The sequence below is a fragment of the Notothenia rossii genome (assembly GCF_949606895.1).
Source record: "Notothenia rossii genome assembly, chromosome: 7".
Lineage (NCBI taxonomy): Eukaryota > Metazoa > Chordata > Actinopteri > Perciformes > Nototheniidae > Notothenia > Notothenia rossii.
The window spans coordinates 40,132,297-40,157,818 of NC_136905.1; the positions used below are offsets into that span (position 1 = coordinate 40,132,297).

The 25,522-nt window shown below is 40.9% G+C and overlaps 3 protein-coding genes and 1 long non-coding RNA gene across 6 annotated transcripts in view; 1 reads left to right on the forward strand and 3 right to left on the reverse strand.

Annotated features, from left to right (window-relative positions):
• LOC307047028 overlaps positions 1–25,522 on the forward strand; it is a 415,414-nt gene that overhangs the window by 345,791 nt on the left and 44,101 nt on the right. The gene's annotated exons all lie outside the window — the stretch shown is intronic.
• On the reverse strand, positions 927–4,661 carry LOC307013038 (G2/M phase-specific E3 ubiquitin-protein ligase). 3 transcript variants are annotated; one of them, XR_013800829.1, is made up of 5 exons: positions 4,042–4,661; positions 3,715–3,889; positions 3,409–3,581; positions 2,721–2,935; positions 927–2,560 (listed from the first exon to the last, which is right to left on the reverse strand). XR_013800829.1 is itself a non-coding variant. In XM_079640272.1 (5 exons), exons 1-5 carry the CDS (start codon positions 4,358–4,360, stop codon positions 2,304–2,306), a joined length of 1,116 nt encoding a protein of 371 aa, XP_079496398.1. In that variant the 5' UTR covers positions 4,361–4,661; the 3' UTR covers positions 927–2,303. The 3 variants fall into 3 exon arrangements, 2 of the variants coding, with proteins under 2 accessions (XP_079496398.1, XP_079496397.1); XM_079640272.1 differs by having other exon boundaries at positions 3,715–3,866; XM_079640271.1 differs by having other exon boundaries at positions 3,715–3,896.
• Positions 14,411–18,526, reverse strand: LOC307047023 (uncharacterized protein; the record flags this gene model as incomplete). Its single annotated transcript, XM_079693729.1, has 7 exons — positions 14,411–15,268; positions 15,817–15,926; positions 16,576–16,723; positions 16,794–17,005; positions 17,153–17,326; positions 17,621–17,843; positions 18,011–18,526. 7 exons carry the CDS (start codon positions 18,524–18,526, stop codon positions 14,957–14,959), a joined length of 1,695 nt encoding a protein of 564 aa, XP_079549855.1. The 3' UTR covers positions 14,411–14,956.
• On the reverse strand, positions 21,326–25,116 carry LOC307047022 (zinc finger protein 862-like). The gene is made up of 2 exons (XM_079693728.1): positions 22,780–25,116; positions 21,326–22,415 (listed from the first exon to the last, which is right to left on the reverse strand). Exons 1-2 carry the CDS (start codon positions 24,010–24,012, stop codon positions 21,717–21,719), a joined length of 1,932 nt encoding a protein of 643 aa, XP_079549854.1. The 5' UTR covers positions 24,013–25,116; the 3' UTR covers positions 21,326–21,716.

Genomic DNA, 25,522 nt, shown 5'->3' on the forward strand with positions numbered 1-25,522 from the left:
CAGGCATAGACAGCAGCTTGGCGTTCAGCCACTGACATATGCAACACTATCCAATGACAACTTGAACAGAGTTGTTGGTGAAATTCTTCAGTGCACCACAAATGCAGGTGAACGATATGTGCATGGGAGCTTGAGGTCACGTGGGTTGCACATTCAAAGGTGGCGTGTTAGACAGAGTCTGCAAGAAGTTGACCCCATTGGACGGTCGTTCAGAAGACGCCATGCAATACGTCGACGAATTTACAGTGTTCCAACCCCCAATCAATTATGGTGAGTAAATTCCCAATAGAACAACTTTGGTTGAATCAAGTAGCACAAACTCAGTTGTCAGTTTCTTACAATCCTTAAGTACTTATATCCTTTCTTTGAGTGAAAGTAAATGTAAAAAGTAAACCCTTGATTACAAGTATAAGTCCTGCATTCACAGCTTTGAGTGTACAGCAAAATGGACTAAGCATCAAAAGCACAAGAGGTCATTATTAAGAATTGTTTCTCTTAGTTTTAAATTATTTATGCATATCTAACCTTGGCCTAGTTATAGTTTTCCCACTCATGATTTACTCTGATTTTAATTTCTTTTAGGCACATAGATGGAAACCACAAGCTTGTGAGATGGAGAATGGTGTTCCACGGCTGTGTTGATGGTTTCAGTCGAACCATCATATACCTTGGTTGTCTTGACAACAACAGAGCCTCTAGTGTGTTGTCACTATTCATTGACGGTGTTCAGAACTTTGGACTACGGTCCAGGGTGAGATGTGATCATGGACTGGAAAACACAGGTGTTGCCCGTTTCATGCTTTACAGAAGAGGATTAAACAGACATAGTGTAATTACTGGCGGGTCAGTGTGCACAACCAAAGAATTGAGAGATTATGGGCAGAGGTAAATCGAGTAGTCTCATTTCATTTTGTTAATCTTTTCAACTTTATGGAGGAGCACGGTGTATTAGATTCACTTAATGAGCTCCATATATTTTGTCTTCACTATATTTATTTGCCACGGGTTCAAAGGGCTGCCACTGAGTTTCAGAACCAGTGGAATAACCATGGTCTTTCAACAGAACGGGGGCAAACTCCTCTTCAGCTGTGGCAAAGAGGCATAGTCAACAATGCAGGAACGCATAACCCAAGTATGAATGGTATTTATGATATAGACAGTGGCTTTGGTGTTGATGACAACAGACCACTCCCAGAGTTACAGACTAACAATGTTGTTGTTGTTCCATCTATTAACCTTACCATCAGTGACCCAACAATGGATACACTTCAACAGACTTTTGATCCATTTGAAGATGATGGGAATCATGGTATATATTTGTTTTGCAACATTGTGTATTTTCTTGAAGAAAGGCATACCTAAAATCATAGAACCAAATGGCGTACCAAAAAGAAACAAAACCCCCCTCGACAGATAGGCCTATTTAAGAGCACATTCACATCAATAGAAAAGGTCCACACAGGATATGTACGGCCTTTAGCAGTGTAAAGCAAAGCAAAACACACCGACAATCTATTTCACAGACACTTAAACATATTGTGAGTTTTAACATACACTGCTTAAAAAGAAAAAGCGTTTATTTCAGTGGAGTAATGGGAAAAAAAGTTCAGCTTTTGTCCTCTTCTGTTCTATGGTGTGCTGATTTTGTGTTGCTTCTTGTGCTCCTACTGACTTCTCAGATATTCCACTGATGCTGTATCATTGTATTTGACAAAGGACATAAAATGTTAAAATAATTAATACTTCAGTCAATTTATTAAGTTCTCCAGAGCCAAAAGCTTTAATAAAATGTGGTTTCAATTCACACGTGTTTCACTACTTTTGGTAACAATTTCTTTGAATATTTAAAGTAAGACATATGGCTGGAAATGTTAAACATGGAGGTTTGAGCTCACAAATGCACATAAAGGTCTTAACATCCTATACACAGCAAGGATCCATTAATTGGAAGAAAACTGCAACCATGAACCTAAACAGTAACCTAACAATTGTACATCTTTATAAAACCTTTTTCTTTTTAAAACTTTGATTGCAAAATGACTGGCAACCTATTCCTGGCTAAAAATACAGAACCAAGTTCCAAAGCCAATTGAAGTTTACTCAATAAAGTTGAATTTGCCTTTATTGAACTTTCTCAAAATCTGAACTGTACTTTAAAAGATGTTCCCAGCAAAACACTGTGGAATGATATCCACAATAAAAACGTGTCAATAACTGTTTGGGATTTTTTGAACTAAAATGTATTTATTTGAGTGTGAACTTGACCTTTAAACAGAATACTGAGATGGAGGCCTGCCCATGAATTAAGCTATGCCGAAACCCTGGGTATTTCCCAGTGCAAAATCCATATTTTCCTGGAAGTCTATGTAAGAGCTGTGCAGTGGCAACTTCAAACAGTTGATGCAGGTGTTTGCAATGGGAAGTTTAAAAGTGGTTCCTGAGTCATAATTTTGGTGAAGAAATTCAATTGAAGGTGGTGGATCAAAGCCAATTGGTGGAACAGTATTGGCTCCAGTGGCAAAGGCAAGAATTGTCCTCAGCTTCTGTGTTCCCTCTTGATCTAGAGAAAAGTCAATACATCGGAAATTAAAAAGAACACAAACAAACAAAATGAACACTGCACTTAACTGATACAATGTCAAGATGCAGTGCATTGTTAATTACAAGCGAGGAGATATTTCAGTTCATACAAGAAACGCTTTAAACAATTATACATTAACCTTCTGCATCTGTTAGGTAGTCTCTCCAGAAAGGAACAACAACTTCTTCAGCACTCCTTCTATTGCTGCCAACTGTAGATAGGCGGATGGTGAAGAGGCTGTCAAGCAGGTCAGCTGTGAGGTTTGTAGGAGACCAGCATAGAAGGGGGCGAAAACTCTCCGGGTGAGCTTGGATTTTGTCCAGCACACCAAGTGTTCTCAGTCCATCCCGAAATCTGAGTAAAAATCACACTTGCTTTTTAAAGTGTTTTGATTGGCAACTTAAGTTTGAACTAAAGAAGCTTTTACATCTTCACATGTAGTCCTTTTTAAACGTCATGGCAAGGAAAAATGACTTGCTTAGATGCTGTTCAAACAGGAGAAAAATACATGTGTGTATGTAGGCATGCGGGGAGGGTTTACAGTATTATTGCTCTAACACAAAACCCAAGCCCACAACTACTTTGTACAACAACTTTTAAATGGCTAGAAGCGCTCGCACCACAACCACCTGGCATTTAGTTTTAGCCTATGTGACACGATGATGTAACATAATACTGTCATGTGGCTTATATACGGTGCGGTTTAGTCGGGAAATTATCGCATACACTTCAACAGAAATGGCCGACAGAAAACCCTGAACACAATGCAATCTTCATGGGTTTCAATTCCTTATTGGAGAGGCAAAAAACTGAGGATAAAAATGTACCTCTCAAAAGGACCACGCACTCTGTGTATCACTTGGAACATCAGGATGTCATCTACAAGCAGATTCTTGTCTTCCAACCTCCGCAGCGGCCTCAGGCAGTCAGCATTGGCCAAATACTCCTCAAGTGGTTCTGTTGTTGCTAGCAGATCTTCCAATGATTTACCCTCCGTGACCTTCCAATAAATACAAAAAAACAACATTTGAAAGCGCCAACATTTGAACATATTCCCCTCTGCACTAGCTACTAGTGTAGAAACAGACACACTTACAGCACAACATAGTCTAAAACTGAGGAAAATAAATGACCCTCTTAATTTTTTCGTGCAGGTCAATATCCGCAACATCTTCCAACACTGGCTTAGCCAATTCTGGGCCATCAACAAGGCAAGAGAAGAGAGTTGGGGACAGAAAGCCTGCGGGAGAACCGCCATGTACAAGGCTTACTGCAATGGCCCTGCCTGCAATAAAGTACCGGTCCTCTCTCATGGCTAGAAGAAATGAAAATTATTATATATTTGACAATGCATGCGTATAGAGACTTGAAAAATGCCTTTAAGATCATATAAAACAGTGACATACATGTAATAAATGGTTATCTGGAGTTTATCATGTGAGATTACAATCAATACATACCACTACTGTCAAAGGCCAAGTTCAGTTTGCCTTCTTCTCCCTCAAACATCGGAGATTTGGGCAAAGCTTCCATTAGAAGTCTTAGAAACTCTCTTCTTGGTCCACCCAAGTCCACAGCCTCTTCAGGTACTCCCATATCATCAGAAAACCTGACAGAAATAGTGTGACATGGATCGTATGTCCCTCGTTTAAAACCCCTGATGGCTCCATCCAGGACTGTGGATCGGTTGATGTTGAACTTGCATTTCTTCTGATAATTTATTTTTGTTGCAAGATCTTGCAAAATATCTCTCACCGGCATCAAACATCCCGTAGCCATACTGGAAGTAGCAAGATAAATAAAAGTTAGGGCACACACACTAGTTTTGAGCAAGTGGCATTATGTGTGTGTGTTGTTCATGATCATTGACAATTTTGAACTTCAGTACATAATTGTCACGTACAAAGTATACTAGTATAGTAGAAAGTCAATAGGTGGTGATATGTATCATAAGCTTGCAAACTAAACTGCGTTCCTGAGAATGCTCAGTGGCATCTGCCATTCAAGTAACCTCTCTCTTGAGAGTAACAATCTTATTGCTGTTATTAGTCTTGAGGAGCCATTTCTAAACAAACTAAAGTAGTCGCTCGCACCAGGGATGAAGGAATGTGCCACTCAGTGGAGCGGTGTGACTTACTGTGTTTTTAATAGTTTTTGGACAACAATAGAGCTCTAACGCACAGGGGATTCAAATATCCGCACATAATGTCATAAATTATGTCATAAATCTTGATGTAATTTATCATTATTTAATACCACATGGTTAAACCTACAGTGCGGAACTGTGTCTACCCTCCGACAGTGAGTAATTTAAAAAAACAGTGTTGACATGTACTTTTTGTACACCGACCAGTGTTTTTTGCAAGCCCTCCGAGATCTTTTTTGTACTAACATTTCACTCTGCAGGCTTGCTAGTATAGCCTGGTTCAATTCCTCATCAGAAGACTCGTCAGACAATGCAGACATTATTGTAAGGTAGCTATCATAGATTGCAGATTGGTGGTGTGTTGAGGTAGAGGGTAACACAGGACAATGGCTTGCTGGAGTGCTGCCCGGAGCTGGATCAACAGAAGTTGTTCCTCCAAATGATGATGTAGAAGGCTGACTGCTGGAAGGGTAGCTTTCCAGCGAGCATACTGGCAGTTGAGTAGAATAACTGCTCGCTGATGTGCTGCTGTGGTAGGGTGAAATACTGCTTTGGTAGGTCAAGGCAGGAGTTTGAGTGAATGACGTTCCACACCCAAGTGATGAGGCAAAAGGTTGAACTGCAGAAGTACAGTTTGGTGGGGAGGCAGTCATTGGACTGTTGAAACTGTCTGAAGACGCATTTGATTGTCTATCTCGTGGTTGAAATGAGGAGCGCAGCTGCCTTGCTGAACCAGTGTTTTCCGTACAAATGTTGTCCTCACTGCTATAGCCTGTAACCTCATCCTTGGAAAGACATACAAATAATTTTCAGATATACTACATTTCCACTGTACACTGAAGAGTATCTGGAAACACTTGGATTAATGATTATATTGCTAACAATTGCTTTTACTGTCCATGCTTTAAAAGTGACATCTCCCGACGAGTACCAGTATCCCCTTCTATTATTAGCTCTGTTAGTCCAACTAGGCAGCTGCCAATTAAGTCAATTTTCTATGCTTGGATATAACATTTAAAACAGGCATTCTAACTCTGCATTAGTCTATAGAAGTACAAAAATAAATAAACACATAGCTAGTAAACATTTTCATGACTACAAAGCTGAAATTAAAGTTCAAGAAGAACATACATTTCAAATGTCAGAGGTAACTGACAACATTTAATCTTCAGGCATGTTTATACACCGATTATGGGTTATTATTTTTACAATGTTCTGCAGGTTAATTCAAATGTGATATCACATACCAAAATTGACTTTGATGGTCTGATGTATAGGGCTTTCGATTTATACACTTTATGTATGAGATTTGCATCCAGTTCCTGTCCAGCACGCAGTTTTGGCTTGATCAATCTGTTGCCACATGCCATAAGAAGCTCTAGGCTGAAAAGCAGTGGGTAAAATGACAAAAGGTAAAAAAATGCACAAGACAGATTGAAACGGATCCTCTGACCGTCTGTTTTCCATTTCCTCTTTGATGATGGCAGTCAGAAAAATAAATGAGAACGAACGTAAGTGATGCCACAAAATCAAATGTACTAGTATGAATAACTGGCTTAATAGGTTAGGTCCTTTTTTCATTTGTATAGAATCACTATATCACAGTTTGGACTGGGACTGGATGATTGCATTAAAGTGCTTATCTCACATCAGCTGAGAGTTTTTCTCCAAAGGCATCCCTAATTTGATCAGTGACAGTCCTGTGGTCCCAGGATTTCTGGAATTCAAATCCATTCAATATATGTCCTTGTTCATGCAACTGTTGCTTTGTTCGATGCTTTATGACGGCAGTGCTGGATGGTCCCGGAAGAAGGATGATGTCTTTGTTGAAAGTGTCATGATAAACTGTTTTGGCACTACAAAACAAAGCAGATATTTTATTTTATATTCATTAAAAGATAATAATAATACATTACATTTATAAAGCGCTTTTCCTGGTGCTCAAAGCGATATGTCATATATCATAAATAAAGTGTTGTCTTTCTACTGAAAGACAAAACTAGACGGAGCTGGAAGTAATACATTAATTATCTTCTTAACTTACAATACCGAAGTGTGTCAGCCATGTGTCCTCACCTGCCCTGTAATGCTTTAGATATTGACCCATACACAACATAGACTTTGATTAACCTTTTCTAGCAAGATTAAGTTCATCAATATGTATGCCTGACTAGCTGTCTGCTAGCAAGGGAAATTATTTCATATTCCCCACCTTAAACAGATTGGGTACTAATCAACAGCATAGCAAGCTAAAAACATTAGCGTGATAGTTAGAAATATGTAAACTTAAACATTCATCCAACATTTAGTAACGTTAGTTCATCAAGTTGTAGCTCAATATTACAGTAGCATACTTGTCATTGTCCATGGAATTTAAAAGCGTGTGAAGAAAAAAATACTTCAATTTTCTACACATCTCGATTGACATGTGTACAAGTGTTACACAGTTATATTCAGGGATGCAAACACAGGTATGGTGAAAAAAGAGAGAACTATTCGAAGCAGGAAAAAAAACAGCGTAATATACCATCTGACAAAGGCCTGTGCTATAATGCTTCAATTAACTGGCTATTCTTTATAATATACTCAGATCAATAGGAGACAGAGATGTTAAGTTATAAATCAAGGGTTTTTATTATTATTTACAGCAGGGGTGTGGAACCTTTTTCCTTTCAATGTTTACAACATCCTCCGAGGGTCGTACAAATGATTGAACTCAACCTCTGCTTAAAAAAACTAAAATCACAGCCAATTCATTTGGCCTTTCTTTCATGCTGTGCAAAGAAAAAGCAACCTCTTAATCCAGATATCTTGCCATGACTCGCGCATTCATTCATGCATGTGCACAGTGTGGCATGACCACCAAAACAGAAATATATGGACACAAGATGTGTGCAAATGTATTTAGTATCCATGTGAACATGATTTAAGTTGGGGGGACCTAACCTCCTCTAGGGGGGTCTGGGGGCATGCTCCCCCGGGAAGATTTTTTTTTTAAATATTGAAGTTAAAAGCATCAATCTGGTGCACTTTGAGAGCAACATGAGGAGATCTATGGGTACATCTTTCAACACCCATATTAAACAGAACTGTAAGCAGATTCTTCTTTTGGGATATTTTACAAAGCACTCCCCTTTTAAACTCTATTCTTGTTATTTTTAACAACTTTTTTGTTACTGTCATATACATTTTATACCTGTTTTTCATTTCATCTCTAATGTCTCATTAATAATAATGATCATATCAAGGTGTGCCTTAACCTCACTGAGCTGAGGTTATTTGAGCCTCTCAGGAGAGAGCTCTCTTCCACCTGGTTGTAGAAAAAGCTCTTTAAATTCGTTAGCATAGCTAGCTAACCAGATGCTAATAACAACAGATCCCCACTGTGCTTACAACTAAAGACACAGCCACGCAAACACCGCGGCATGTACGGCTCCTTATGGGTACTGCAATATTTGAAGAGCTGGTGCGGCGTTCCGGTGCTCTCCGTAAGCACTCTAGTCTAGTCTACACTCGTTTCCGACGAGAAATAACCACGTGAAGACACGTTACGCTCGTGTTGTGTTCAAGGAACCTGTCCTTGGCCAGGAAAAACAGGCACTCACTTGTTTAATTATTTTGCGATCTAGATTTCTCCTTCTTTTTTGAAGTGAGAAGTTGTCCGTCAGTCGGACGGACTAACGGACGGACTGACGAACGAAAACTCTTCGGTTCTCCACGAATTACACAAGTCACCCAAAGCAGCGTTAAAAAAGTGGGAGGCGCCGAAAAGCGACTAATTTGCATCACTGTATATTAGTTGTCATTGTATTAATCGGAAATAAAAGCCTTTAAGGTCTATTCAAGATTCAAGGCTTTTATTGTCATGCGTACATAGCTACAGGGTAGTTATGTCGATGAAAATCTTAGGTCACAGGCTCCTCCAACAGAGCAACACAATAACACAGATACAATAGAGCAACTAAACACAATAAAATAGTGCCATAAGAGTATACAAGTGATACATAATTTGTAAGTTGCACACAGGTGAATGTTATGGATGTTCTTAGTTCAGGTGTTTAACAGTCTTATGGCCTGTCGGATGAAACTGTCCCAGAGTCTGGTGGTCATACACACATTGGTGTGATTATGTGGGTAGAGCAGAGACAGAAACGTCGTTTTCAAGGGAAAACACTGCTGTTCCACGGACAATATATTTATAAACACCTAAAAACAATCTGCCTCAGCGGCCTTGAAAGTTGGCACCCGCCGACGCGCCCGAGCGACGCGCCTCACGTTTACCAGGCGGTAAAAGATGCAGCATGTGTACGGCCACTTAGCATGCTAAAGTGTGTTGCTAAATAAGCAAACATACATTTCAAATTTAGTAGATTGACAACTTCCATTTAAGTTACAATGTACGTTGTTCTCGCCTTTTCCTTGGTCGCGAGTTCCACTTCCCAAAGTGGAGCTGAGTTTGGTATCTCAAAGATCCTCCAGTTTGTCCTCCTTCATCTGCTTGGCCTGCCGAAGCGACTTGGGAGTTGGCAGGTCTGAAACGTTCTCTCAGCTCACTCTCCACCGCGCTGTGAGAAATGTTATTAGTAACGTGCTGCTCCTGTGCCTGTGAGCCTGTCCTCTGCCGCTCAAGGGACGATGACAGAGATGTGACAGTTTCAGGGGTTGACAAAATGTTCCTTAAAACCCCTAATGCTTGCTGCAATCTACGCGATTCATCTCCCTCCATCATGTTATGTTGATTTGAAATCCGAAGTTCTGAACATGAGCCCGCCCCGCTCGACCTTCTGAGCCAATCACAGCGCGAGAATGACCTGCCTTCCGTTTCAACCATACTCCTTCCGTTTCCACTATACTTTCTCTCTCACATACATACATTCTTCTCTTGCATACATGTATTGTCTTCATACATACATACATTCTTCTCTTGCATACATATATTGTCTTCAGACATGCATATATTATAAAATATATGTATGTAAAAGGAGAATGTATGTATGTAAGAGTGAAAATATATGTATGTAAAAGGAGAATGTATGTATGTAAGAGTGAAAATATATGTATGTAAAAGGAGAATGTATGTGCGTGAGAGGACCAGTATGAATTACGGCCTGTACGGCCCCTCATATGCATGTCTGTGCCTTTACTTACATATAAATGCAGACATTTACTTCGATAGCTACATATTGATTTATAGTTTTGTGTGTCATTCAAACATTGTCTTTTTTATGTTTTTCTTATCTAGACTATCATGGCTACTTGGAGGCCAGCTAGGATACCCGAAGACGTTGCTTGAGATATGATCCTGAACGGATGGGATGAAGAGCCCATCGGTGGGATTGACTCGGGATCTGACATCTCAGATGTAGAGGATCCAGATTATTGTCCACTTGGACATGTCAGGCCGTCTGGGAACCAACCTGCCCCTGCCGAACAAGATCAGTCAGACACGGAGGAGTCCTCTGAGTCCTCCGAAGAGGAAATGGATATTGTGTCCAACAGAATGAGACGCAAGGGCTCTTACTGGGCAGAGTTACCTACCACCCAGGCTAAAACACCAAGCCACAATTTACTGAGAAGTCGGTCAGGGCCTGCACCTGGGTTTAGCACCGTCTCTCCAATAGATGCATGGAAGCTGTTTATCACTGATAGTATATTAGAAGAGGCGTTGAGATGCACAAACATGGAGGGAAGAAGAGTCGCAACAAACAGAGGAAAAGAGTGGAAAAATCTAAGCAACCAGGAGCTCATGGCCTTCATTGGATTGATTATTCTTGCAGGAAGTGAGAAAAACTGGGATGTACCAATCCGTGTGCTCTTTGGGAGTCCTCTACACCAGAGGTTCTCAATTGTTTTTCAGCCAAGGACCCCTTACTAGATAGAGAATACACCATGGACTCCCTCATTCTGATTTGTGATTTTGGGCTATATAAATAAAAATTTACTTGACATGTATGTCCCTTGGAATAATCTGACGTAGCCTATTTTTTACACTTCTATAGTGTTAGTTATGTGAAAGAACAACACAAGAGAAATGTATTAGAAATATATTAGATATGTATTAAAAATATTTGCAACATCTCAATTCTCAACACAGAATACCCATAAAACAATCAATCAATTAGCTGCAAGTAACACTGTACCTAAACAAAATATCAAAGGGAAATCAAGAGAAAAGTGATCATTTGAAGTGCATTTCAGAACACACACACACACACACACACACACACACACACACACACACACACACACACACACACACACACACACACACACACACACACACACACACACACACACACACACACACACACACACACACGCACACACACACACACACACACACACACACACACACACACACACATAAAGATAACACATCAAGTCTTTCACTCTTAGTTAAAATTAAATGATTTATAAAGTCTAATAACTAAATAAATGCAGGCTATAAACAATTGAACACATGCCTGCATTGCAACATATATCAAGTAAATTGCTAAACAACTGCAACTGCATTGCTACAAACCCAAACCACTACTTGTAATGGCAGCCAGCTCTGGACAATATTGGATTGATGCAAGGCAGTCCATGAAGCTGATTGCTTCTCTCTGCAATTTAAGACACACATATCAAACTAAATCAATAAATGCAACATACAGTATCTGACATTTCTGTTGCTCTCACACACACACACACACACACACACACACACACACACACACACACACACACACACACACACACACACACACACACACACACACACACACACACACACACACACACACACACACACACACACACACACACACACACACACACACACACACACACACACACAGGTTAAAGTGGGCGGGAACGATCCAGAACAGCGTTCCGGCACCTTCGATTAATAAGTAAATACATCTGATTGGCAGTTTCATACATAATAATGTCAAGCGAGTTCACAGGGCTGCCAACTCTCACACAATTGACATTTTTCACACGCTCTCAGCCACAAGTCCATTTTCTCAAGCAGTGAAAAACAAATTCATAACTGATAATGTCATGGTGCGAAAAGAGGACACTACTGCACATTGCGCAACAGCAGCACCAGGCAGCAGACCATCTGAATAGCGAGAAATATACACAAATGTATTATATTGTTAGTTATTCCCATGCATGTTGCTCTAAGTAATCTCAGTCAGTCTCACTTCTGCGTCTCTCCCTCTCCTCTCGCGCCAGTGCGATGATTCGCGCAGAGCCGGACACATCAGTGGACTCATCCAATTGAACCGCGAATTTAGACCCTCTCAGTCTTTCCAGCAGTTGTGATTTGATATCAGCAGACATGTCCTAAATTCGTCGTCTGATCTTTAGCAGAAATAGACGTAACATTGACCATCCGTTGTTGTTGCTGGCGGTAGTCCTCGCCCTTTCTCTCAAAAAAAGCCCGGTCTTTTTTTACATAATCTGGATGCTTGGTCTCGAGGTGCCTCTTCAATTTGGCAGGCTTCATCGCCTCATTGGCAAGACACCGCAGGCATATCAGACATTTCGGTTTCCCTTCCACCTTCAATAAATCCATATTAGAGATACTCCTCAACGTATTTCCTTACTTTTTTTTGTTTTTCATTTACTTCATTTGTAGCCGTAACCGGTCGTTTTAAAAATCTGTCAGTCTTCGTAGTATGCTAGCCGTGTTATATCTCTATGATGCTAGCAGTGGCGCTCTCTGAGTTACGTACTATATTGTTGTTTCCATGGTAACGGGTGACGCGCTTGACTTTTAAATATATAGATGTGTTAGATTAGAACGTAATCTATGAACCATTTTAGATTAAAAAAATAAAATATTATTTGTTGAACTATGAAGCCTTTTGTAAAAAAAAAATAAAATGAAAAAAAAATGATATCATGATAATTTAAATGAATGACTCTGAAAACTTTTCACGGACCCCCTGGCAGAGTGCCACGGACCCCCGGGGGGTCGCGGACCCCACTTTGAGAACCACTGCTCTACACAACCCATTGTACAAGGCCACAATGTCAATTGGACGTTTCGAAGATATTCGCTGTTTGCTGCGCTTTGATGACAAGAGGACCAGAGCCTCCCGACTGGAAACAGACCACATGACAGCCTCCCGCTACATATGGGACCTGTTCCTGGTCAACTGCAGGCAGAAATTCATCCCCAGTGATTGTGTCACAATGGACGAAAAACTTGTACCATTTCGAGGGAGGACCAAGTTTTTGCAGTATATGCCAAGCAAGCCTGCCAAGTACGGCATAAAGATATTCTGGGTTTGTGATGCACGCACCCCTTATGCAATTGATGGAATTGTGCACACAGGGAGACAACCAGGGGAAGAAGTCCAGAAGAATCTACAGTAGGGGAAAACACTGTCCGTCAGTTGTGCAATGGGTTCAGACACACAGGTCGCAACATCACCACAGACAACTTCTTCACCAGTGTGCCCAGGGGCGCAGGAAGGGGGGTGCTGAGGGCGCTGCAGCACCCCCTAGCGGCAGGGAGGGGGAGCGGAGCACCCCTGCCTGCAAATGTATTTTATTTGTATTATATATATTTATTTCATTTCATTGTGCCTGAGATTATATTTTATATTATATATTATTATTCAAATAATAATTTAAAACTATATCATACATTATTTTGCTTCAGGGAAGAAAAATAAAAAAGATGTGGAAAAAAAGTTTGTTGATAGTTTTTAGTCGGCTACTTTTAACGTGACACACAACAACACAAGTAACTGACATGGCGCAAAAACGGATATCAGAATTTTTTCTCTCTAACAACGCTAAATCTGCTAAACATATTGAATTAAAAGATGCAGGGGCAGGAGGACATTTGTCTACAACCACCAACAACGAGCACCAGCCTCCGAGCAGCAGCACCGATGAAACAGGAGCTAGCAGTTCAACTGTGGCTAACGCTAGCCATGGCCACACATCGGCAGGTGGTGCAGTTGACAAGCTAGACCCGACACCTAACGTTTTGGGGTTTGATGAGCCGTGTCGACCAGACATAAGTTTTCCTGCCAGGAAAATTGGGACAGAGGCCTTCGAGCGGTCATTTCAGAAAAGCTGGTTTACCCGGTGGAAATGCTGCAAAAATCATCCATCTTATAACAAGAAAAAAAATATGTGATTTGAGTTTATACAGACTTGAAACAAGTGTAATAATCTGCCAGTGCAGTGAGATAATTAGACTTATTAAGAATTCTTAAAATAAGAATAATAATTCTTGAAATAAGAATAATTCTTGAAATAAGAATTCTTAAAATAAGAATAACAATTCTTGAAATAAGAATGCGTGAAATAAGAATTCTTAAAATAAGAATAATAATTCTGGAAATAAGAAATATATGGATGCTAGAAAAGTGGCAAATGTCCTGAATTAAGCAGAAAAACACTTATTCCATGCACAGGTATAAGCCAAATATACTCAAAACAAGTTGTCAAATGTTCTTTTACCATTTGTTTATTTCTGAATTCAAGTAGACAGATCTCAAAACAAGAACCTAGCATGCATTTTACAAAACGTATGAATTAATCATGACGATAATTTTTAACTTAAATTATAACATTGAAAACCACTCAACATTACTTTGTGTTAGATAACCAAAACTGAAGAATTATAACTTAAGAGCTTCAATATTACTGTTTTCTCTAACAAAAATTATCAAACACTGAATGATAGAAAGTCATGTCTCTTGTGTCCAAAGTATCAATGCAAAAACAGATACTGGTACCAGTATCAATTGTTAACAATAACTAGCCCAACTACCACCTAGCTCACCCACATTGTATATGTCGAAGCGAGCATGAGTTGTGCCCAGCAAATGGGCACGACTCAATATATAGACCTAAAAATGACTCTGGCTTTTTAATTACATTACAAAGAGCAAAGTTGCAATTTTCAGCTGATCATTTGTAAAGTGCAATGATTACATTTGTATTGCTAGTTGCACCTTCAAAACAAAGGTGGGCATCCTGCTGGCTGAATGTGGGCAATGCCCACAGAGAGGTGGTTATGGCAAGTGACCCTTACTTTGAAGGTGCAGCTACCTGCAGTTTGAGGAAAGGAGGGCTGGAAGGAAATGATGGGCTGAATATTGCAACTTTGTTTTTGTACGTGAGTTGTTTTCTGGGATGTTATTCTCTCCCAACCTCGACAGACATTGCGGGTGAGCATTGTAGAAACAGGTTGGGAACCTAACTACCACCAAGATCTACTCCCCAATGAAAGCTTTCCACTCAGCCATGGCTTTTTTGTATGAGGCTGTGGCGTCTCGGTCATGGATAGTGTCCTTCAATATTTCTGTTTGAATAACAGAAAGGATGGTTGCAACACACTTCGGATAAGTGAGATGTATTGTGTAGTAATAGGCCATTAGATATAGCAAACCCTCATGCAGGTCTTGCTTGGCAAATGTAGTGATGGGAGTGGTTCCTATGGCGACAAGGCAGTTGGAGTCATCAACAAGTAAGACGGGGCTGGACAGAGATCTCTTCTGGAGGTAGACGGTGGGATCTTCTGTAGGCTAAAGGAGATAGCAAAACTCTAATAAACATCCATAACATAGAACTACTAAAGCAGACCCTCTACTACCATTATGTATATATTGCATCTATGATTGAATTTATAATGCTTTGCATGTAGTTTGTGAATCCAAAGACAGCACCATTGTATGTACTAATGAAAATACAAAAACATGTCTTCCAATAAAATAATGAAAACAAATTGCTTAACCTCCTGCTGAAAGCTGGCTTACATGACCAGCAGTAAAACAGCTCTGCACTGATGTGCCGCTTTCTTCCAATGGATGGAACGGTGCCAACAAGCTCCAAATTGCCACAGTGCTTACGCTTAAAGTTAAATTATTTAAACTTTACTATCAATTGCCGCTGAGAGAATGTCCTTTCATGACAAGGCAGCTTAAAAAACAGCAACATATTTTGTTAAATGTTGTCCTAATTGTGAAAAGCGACCCCATTATAGACTTACAAAAAGGATAAAGCATGGAAGTAAATGGCTTTATAGACACAAGTAAAAAAAACATCAAGATTTGAATGTGACACAATTGCTCACCTGAAGAACATGTATCAATGCCTCACTGGCATGTCCCAATTTCTTAGGCGGTGCAGCTGGTGAAGGAAAGAGTGTAGGGAGTGCCTTGAACAAGGCAATCGAGAATTCCACTATGAGAAGAGAGAAGAGAAAACGCGAACAGGTGGATGGAAAGACAGACACTGTATTAACTGTTTTAGCTCACACAATCTGTATTAACATAACTACAGTTTAGACACATGAAACAAAGGATAATGCATATAAAGTCTATAAATATATAACTGACTTAAGGTCAAAGTTATTCAAGTTTAGGAGACATGCACTGTGAGGTTAATTTTGGGTGCATCAGATGACATGCTCCCTGGAGGTAGCCGATGTCTGTTGTTTAGTTGGTTGGTGTTGTGACTTAGTAAGCTACTGCTGCAGAGGTTGCATCAGACGCCATTAATGACGCACAAATTTTAAGTCCGTCCGTCATTCCGCCAATAACTGTTTCAGGAATTGCGATGTCATCTGGGCCAACCCAGTTGGATTTCTCCTAATTCCTTAGTGAAAAGTTGATCTCAGCAAGTTTGTGAATAGGTTTTAAAATACAACTTTTAGCTAGGAACTTAAAGTGTGATAGAGGGATCCTACTTATGGTAAGATAACAAAATAGTGTGAAAATGCCCCCAGAGCATTATCCTTTTAGATTTATTTGGTCAGCCTTGCATCAATGACACACTCCTATTCACAGTCATATCTTCACCAACACACTGTAGACACTAAGAGGTGACTTACCACCATTCAGGGTCATAGGTGGTTTCATCGCTTTCTTCGAAACTCCGTAAAACTGCACTTTAGCAACAAAGTCGTCCCATCTCTTCTTTACTTCTGCTATGTATTTGTGGTTGTCTTTATCCAGGAGGCGACGCAGCTCAGACATCACCTACAGAGTGAATAAGTATTAAAATCTGGAACTTTTGTTGAAAAGTAAAAATGGGAAGTCGTTTACTAACATTCTGAAGATCATTGAAGCATGGATAGGCATCCAGGACCTTTGTGTGCCTGTCCTCCACTTTCAGGACATCACTGTCAATGAACAGTCTTCTTGCTTCAAACTCGAGATCAAGGAGTTGAGAGACAGCATCTTTGTTTTGTTTTTTATTCTTGTACATCTCATGCAGAGTCTTAAAATGCCTGGCCTGTGCTTGCAGACTATCCTTGTCCACTAAAATGAAAAATGAAAATGATTATGTGCACATAAGACTGTCAAACATGGTCTCCCTTTAGAAGCAGCCCTCTTATGGCTGGGTGATGTCTGTAAAAATATTCAGACAACACACAAGTAGAAAAGTTTGGAAGACTCAGGACTTACCCTCTTCTTCTTCCCCGGGCTCTGGGTCCTCTGCTGGGTAAAGTGTACCGTGGAGGGCCTTTACCAGCTGCTTTTTGGCTCCCTGGTGTGAGTTGGGAGAACGGATGACCATACTGGATCGCTGGTCCGCGGTGTAATTGGGCAGCCGGCGGCCCGAGCGGGCTACTGTGGAAGCTAATGAAGATATTTTAGATATTTATTTGTCCTTTCAAAAATGCATTTTGTGCCTTACCACAATTGTCAAACAATAAATCAGAAAACGACAATGACATGCTCACATAACTATATATAGCTGCCTTTAAGGTTAAAATGTTCTCTACAAAATGAATGACAGAAAATGACCATAATATCTCTGTCCATTACAAACAACTTTTATGTTGCACATGATGTTATGCATTCAGCAATGTGTGGATATGCCTTTCGAGTAGAGAACCATATAAATGGAAATTAAGTTGCCATTCTACTTACAGTTACTTTCATTTTCATCAGAACTGGTAAGAGTCTGATCCAAAATAATTGTTGATCCACCTGCGTCACTTGAGTCAGCATCATAATCTTTTCCTGAGTCACTTGCTGACAAGTCAAGGCAACGCCTCTTCTTTGGACAGCCCCTCTCTTGTGCAGGCCCTTGCCTCTTTTTCGGAGACTTTACGTTCAGAAGCCTCTTTATAAGTTTATTGTGAATGGTTGTCTGTGGGAAATAACAAAGTAACTTTATAAGAATGACTTAATCATTTTGATGAAGCCTTGACTTTTTTTTCAAAATGTTAAGAGATGACAGTGAATTCAAATAATTATTAAGTACTTCACAATCAACAAAGTGCAAGAAATAAAAAGCCACACATTTTAATGACTTACATGTTTCACAGCTTCATCTTTGTCTTGTAACATGGGATAATACTCCACTACTTTCTTAGCCATGGCTGTGAGTTCAGGTTTGGAAGGGTACTGAAGCTCTTCTCCTTGTGGACTTGCTCTCAGGATGGAAATCATGCTGGTGAGTGTGTTCCTCACTAGCCTGCAACTCAACTCCTTGGACATTACACATTCCCCCTCTCTGCCTGTGCGGGCCATCTCAAAGTAATGTCTACGAGCTTGTTCCAACTCACTGTCCGTGTAGATCACATACTCTGGTGGACTAGGTAGCTGTAGGGCAGGGGTGTCAAAGTCAAGGCCCGCGGGCCAGATCCGGCCCGCGAATGAATTATCTTGGCCCCCGGGATGATATTTGATTAGTATTAGAACCGGCCCGCAGGCCACAGCCGCCTGCTTGTGTTTTGCACGCACCAAGACTACATTTCCCACAATGCAACGGTAGCCCGCGAACTCACTGCAGCGCCGCAAGTGGGCCTCGGCTTCGTTAGTCATCAGCATTCAGGGCAGATGTCAACTTTCAGCAACCCCGCTCCCCAATAATGGCTAAACGGAAGGTGGACGGTGAGAACAGGGGGTTTAAAGCCAGGTGGGAGGCAGAGTACATGTTCACGGAGGTAAAAGGCAAAGCTGTGTGTCTTCTGTGTGGAGAAAGTGTGGCCGTAATGAAAGAATATAATCTAAGAAGGCACCATGAAACGTCTAAGAAACACAAAGACAAAGACAAGAATATGGACATGGAACAAAGGCTACAGAAGGTGGAAGAATTAAAACGAGGTCTTAAGTCCCGGCAGGCTCTGTTCACAAAAGCCAAATCACAAAGCGAGGCTGCTGTCAAGGCTAGTTTTATTGTGGCAGAAGAAGTTGCAAAATCAGCCCGGCCCTTTACAGAGGGAGAGTTTATCAAAAACTGTATGCTTAAAGTTTGTGACACGGTGTGCCCAGACAAAAGGCAGCTATTTTCAAACGTGAGCCTGAGCAGAAACACCGTTGCTGAACGTGTAGACCAGCTTTCCACCAATCTAAAAGAACAGCTTGTGGAAAAGGGAAAAGATTTCATCGCATATTCACTTGCTGCGGATGAGAGCACCGACACAAGTGACATTGCCCAGCTGTCAATTTTCATTCGTGGAGTTGACTCCAGCCTGGGCATAACAGAAGAGTTTTTGGCATTACGTCCTATGCATGGCACAACTACAGGACAAGATCTGTATGAAGAGGTATCCAGATGTGTAAATGAGATGGGGCTGCCTTGGGGAAAACTCGTGGGATTGACAACAGACGGAGCACCCGCGATGTGTGGACATAGGAGTGGATTGGTGGCAAGAATACGTGAGAGGATGCGGGACGAAAACGTCACAGGTGAGCTGACAGCTTATCACTGCGTAATACACCAGGAGTCGTTATGTGGCAAAGCCTTGAAAATGGATCATGTAATGAGCATCATAACGCGTGCAGTTAACTTCATTAGGGCCAAAGGTTTAAATCACCGCCAGTTCAAGGCATTTCTGGGCGAGTTAGATACAGAGTATGGTGACTTGCCCTATCACACGGCTGTGCGATGGCTAAGCCAAGGAAAAGTGCTGCAAAGATGTTTCGAGCTGCATGAGGAGATCTGTCTGTTCATGGAAAGCAAAGGGAAAGACACAACAGAGCTCCGAGATGAAACATTTATGTGTGAAATGGCGTTTCTGTGCGACATCACAAGCCATCTGAATGCGATGAACCTGCAGCTGCAGGGACGGGGGCGTGTCATCTCTGATATGTACAGTACAGTGAAGGCGTTTAAAACCAAGCTGATCCTTTGGGAGACACAGATGCGGAAAGAAAACTTGAGCCACTTTCCCAGCTGCCAGACAATGAAAGAGAAGCTCTCTACCGCTGTGTTCCCGAGTGCACAGTTTGCTGATAAACTCAACATACTTGCCGCCGACTTCCGACGCCGATTTGCTGACTTTGAAGCTCAAAAAAGCAGGTTTGAACTGCTCGCCAATCCTTTTGGAGTTGACGTGGAAAGCGCACCAACAAACCTGCAAATGGAGTTGATTGAGCTCCAGTGCAATGACACACTGAGGGAAAAATATGAGAGAGTGGGTGCTGCTGAGTTTGCACGTTTCATCCCCGACACATTGCCTCAGCTGCGCATCCAAGCTGCTCAGACGCTCTCTATGTTTGGCAGCACATACCTGTGTGAACAAATGTTCTCTTTGATGAAGCTAAACAAAACATCACACAGGAGCCGTCTTACTGATACACACCTTGAGTCAATCCTGAGGATTTCCTCAGCTCAGAGCCTGACCCCGAACATTGATGAACTTGTACAAAAGATGGGACACCACCAAGTATCAGGCTCAGCCTCAGACAAGTGAGCATCACAGAGCATTAACTTATTTTTAGTTTTTAATTCAGTTAAATTTTTATTTATTTTTATTTTTTGTTTCTACAAGACATGATTTTTCTTTGAAAGAAGTATTGTTTTGTCTGTGTGCCATAGATTTTTGTATTTTATTTATTTATATTTATTTTTCAGTTAATGGATTGCAGATAAGAGCCATGAGAAAGAATACAACTGATTTTATTTTTATTTTTTTATTTTCTCATTTTACTATTTGAAAGCATGGGAGCAGCACAATATTGCATTTTCAGTTTATAATGCATGCAATTTCATTTATGCATTTATCTCGATATTAAGGAGCATATTTTATTTTTGAAGGACATTAACTTTTTTGCTGTTTGCCTGTTGAAAATGTTTTCCCTTTAAATAAATGACAGAGCCATAAGAAAATATTGCTTCATTCATTTAATCATTAAATAATATACGATGCACTGTGTTAGGTCTTGGTTCAATAGGTTATGTGCAATCATTTTAATATGTTTTAATAAAAATTGAACCAGTCCGGCCCTCGGCTTGTAGCAAATTTTTTTTTTTGGCCCTCTGATGCATTTGACTTTGACACCCCTGCTGTAGGGTCATCTTTGGGCGTTTTTTCTCCAAAGGAGTGGATGTTGAGGGGAGACTATGTTTTCTACAAGGTGGAGTTCCTGTTTCAGAAGGGCCATCTTTATCTTTTAAGATAGGATTCTCGTCCTACAACAGCAGATAATGTCAAACAGTCAAAGTCAAACAATGGCGACAATCTGAAATAACATGTCTTGTGCAACTTTTCTTTTAAACCAAAGTAGGTAACCATTTACCTCTGGGTTGATCAAAGACCACACTCTTTTTCTCCTAAGAAAGTGTTCTGGCCCAGGAAAAAGGTCTCTCAAATCATCACGAGTGAGGGAGTGCATCAACCAGGGCTCTAGACTAACTTTTTTCCCCATCCTCCCGGAACCGTCCCGAAATACAATCTAAGCCGTCCCGAAATTAATGTGGACCGTCCCGAATTTAAAATATTAGTTTTTCTATATTATCATTAGTTAAAATCATTCAAAGTGACCTTTAACATAAATACAACATCATACAAATCATTAGATGATAATTCATCAACCTTTTTATTTTAGTGAATCAGTCAAACACATAAAAAAATAATATATTTTAAAAATACACAAACAAGAAAGTTACTCCAAATGTAATCCAGTCAAGTCCCATCCAATTAACAAAAATCCAACACTCTGTCCTGAAGACAGAACCCAGAGTAACCAGTAACCAGGATGACTGTAACACAGTCAGGAGACCTTGACACATTAATTATTCTTGGAACTGGGGCCTTCTGTTCCTGCAGCCACTACTCCACCACTTGGTGACCGCTTTCTCTGCATTGAATTGCTGTGCAGGAGGGCCATGAACTGAGATGTGCAGGAGGAAGCTAAGCATCTCGTTAGACAAGCAAGACCTCCAGTCTGACTTAATTCTCTTCATGCTGGAGAATCCACGCTCGCAGCAAGATGAACTCATGGGGAGCACTTGTGTGATCTCCACTATGACCTTCATTTGCTTAAACTGGTCTTCCCTTCCAATAGCACCCGTAAGTAGCCTCTGCCACAGCACCTGGGGTTCAATGTGCCTGTAGTGACGCTGTACGAGGACTTTCAGGTCAAGCCACTCTCTCTTAGCTGCCTCTCCAGACGTAAAGTCCTCGCATTCTGCAAGGATGGATTGGAAATGCTCCATTAATTCAATGAGCTCCGCATTGCCAAATGTCGCCAGTTCAGCTGTGTCTTCTGGCCAGTTAGACAGATCAAAGAGGGTGGAGGTTGCCTTCAGAATCCCTGTCTCCAGATTCCCAAAGCGTGCTGACAGAAACCCACACAGGTCGTTAATGAGGCGGAGCTTTAGTGAGTTGAAGGTGGAATTGTCCGTTTCCCTCCTGTTGAGCTGGACATTCTGCCAGGTGTTTCCAGGTCCAACCTCATCAAGTACCTTCTGGAGCCTTGGGCCTGGGTCTGTCTAGGTTTGTAATAAAAGGAAAGAAAAAACATTTTACTCATTGTAATCCATAAAATGAAAATGTTTTAAAGTATGTTATATTGTGACTATAATAATTAATATTTGAAATGTGTGTAATATATAGAATATTTACTCTGATGATGTTGATAATGTCTAGACTTCCAGGCGTACATTATTGACATTTAAAATATTTCTTATTCTATAATAACAGCACAAAATGCTTCCACAGTTTTTCAATAATATAATCACAAATGACAATATCTTTATAGTTTTTCATATTTAGGGATTATATAAATACCAGTTTTACCAATTTGTATATTCAATTGTTAATGTTCAACAATTAATCAAAAAAATCTTTACTGACCTGCATGGCTACAAGTGACAATGTTGTTGTTTGTAGTCCATCAGAGACCATCTGCAAGGTCAGTCCATCCCTCTGAAACAGCAGGCTGAGCTGCTTCAGCTCCTGAAGAATGTCCAACACCAAGTGAATGAACATCACCATCTTGTACTGTGTCAGGGACCGATGAATGGCACGTGCTCTCCCTTTCATTAAGGCACTAGCTTCCCTGTCATTCGGATCACTAGCATGGTTCTCAAAGTGAACCATGGTAACTTTGAAGTTTTTCACCAAACCTTCAAGGGCCCTGGACATATGTGGAAGCCATCTTGTCCCATCAATGTTACCTGGTTTGACCACATTTATGCCCATAACTTTCCCAAGTGCATGGAGCTCACGGGAAGCTTTTGCAGAGTGGGAGTAGTGCTTGTAAACACCATTCAGTGTTTCCTTCAATTCAGCCAGCAGAGGCACTGATTTGATGCTGTCAAGCGCTGACAGCTCCAGTCTGTGAGCCACACACCAGATTGGTACAATTGAGGGACACATTTGTTTCAGCTTGGCTGCCACTCCATTGTGAACTCCCATCATCACAGATGCACCATCACAGCCGAAGCCAACCATCCGGGATTTCAAGTCTTGCTCAGTCAGGCCCACATTCCTCAAACCAACAAGTATTGCGTCAAGGATGCCTTGGCTGTGGGCATGCTCCAATGAAACAATGTCCACAAATTGATTGACAGGTTTGCCATCTTCCACATATGTCAAGTAGACCATCTCCTGATCTTTCACGGATCGGTCAACACTGGAATCGGACATGACAGAGAAGAAGTGTGTGTTTTTTAGTTTCTCCACCAGGTCATCCTTCATAGATTGACCTATGGCCTGGACAAAGGTGCGACAGGCATTGTCGTTCTTGTAAGTGTCACCAAGGTCCAGACCATTTTTGAGATGCAAGTCAACTAGGCTTGGAAACATGGTGAAGGGGGCTTCTTCTTTTGCCACAAAGTAAGCTATATTAAATAGCTTTGTCATCTTTTCTCTGACATTCTCTGACATCTTTTGTAGGACACAAGCCATGGGTGTTCCGCTTGGGTTTACTTTTGCAGCCTGAGCACCTTCGCAGTCAGAATGTGATGTCGTTTTGCTGTGTTCTTGGAGTGTTTTTATCCGGATTTTGCCACCATCCACACCAACAAAAAGGTTGTTCCCCTTCGCAAGACTGGGAAAAGCACGACAGCTTTTGCAGAACATCATGCCTGTCTCTGCATCAAATTCAGCAAATGGGAAGGTTTTCTTCCACTCCGGCAACCATTTGCGTTTTCTTTTTGCCTCATATTTGTTTGAGCTAGAGGCATTTGAGGCAACCTGCAAATAGAAATGTAAAAGTTGAACAATTGAGTGTGCAGCCTACATTAGTGTGTGTGTGTGTGTGTGTGTGTGTGTGTGTGTGTGTGTGTGTGTGTGTGTGTGTGTGTGTGTGTGTGTGTGTGTGTGTGTGTGTGTGTGTGTGTGTGTGTGTGTGTAAACAGCCCCGCGGCGCCCCCTCGCACACTACCCATCCCTACATGGGGAGAGGCGCAGCATATTGCTAAGAAATAAATGCGATGGAGAGTTCTCATCTCAGCCTTATTACCCATAGGGGATGAAGAGGAGTAATTAAATAAATAAGTGGTTAAAGTTAGAAACATGATCTGAACTGTTGCGGAGTTTTGACTCCTCATAGTTAAGGTAACGTTATCGTCATATCACTGTGTAAAATGGCTACTGACTGGTTAGCTAGCGTTAACAATACATCAGTCTGACGTTAGTTAACTAACTGGTAACGTTAACATTAATAAGAGCAAGCTTACCTCATTGACTTGGGTTGAATTCCCCGTTACAGCTATGGCTGAGGCCGGCGCTCCAGGGTCTGGTTCTGCTGTGCGTTTTCTCGATGTAATGGTAAAAAATTGCAGAATTCCTCCACGGGATGCCATTATTATTGTACATCACTCAACCCGCGAAATACACACACTCAGAACGTAGCTAGACCCGCGAATTCGCGGGCCAGGAATTCGCGGGTCAAGCTACGTTCTGAGTGTGTTTGAGCTCGAGGCATCACAGACAGCTGTGCGGGTGGCTGACAGCTGTAGCTACGTACTGTGTGTGTGTGTGAGTGTGTGTATTTTGCGGGTTGCTAAATGCTTTGTGCGTGTGTATATGTTGACAAGGAGGTTTTAATAACTGTGTGCTAAACAAAACGTGCAGTCAGTTTCATTTTCATCGCCGTTCGTAGTAGAGTTAGCAGGGTATATTTTAATTTTAACTCTCGTCCCAAATCCGTCCCAACATTTTTTTTAATCGTCCCCGATCCTATTTTTTTCGTCCCCGGGACGACGGGAGGTCCTTAAGCTCGAGCCCTGGCATCAACACCTCATCGATGTTAGCAGCTATGAGGACAGCAGCATCATTACCAACATTTTACAATCCCAAATAATTATTTATCGTTTTGATTCAAACACAAATGACATACCCTTAAAAATTGACACTGTAACATCATCCAGTTTATCCATTGTCCCATCTATAACCTGGTAGGAAGAAAAAATATTAATTAATTATCATAATTTGATTTCAAACAGCTTTACAAACATGTGATTGAATATTACAGTGAATACAATCATTCCTTCTGGTTTAAGCTCTTAAATGCTTTTCACTTTGTTTTTATCTGCTACAGAGGCTGAAAAATAATGGTTTTAGTCAGTGTGCGAAATACCCGTCAATATTC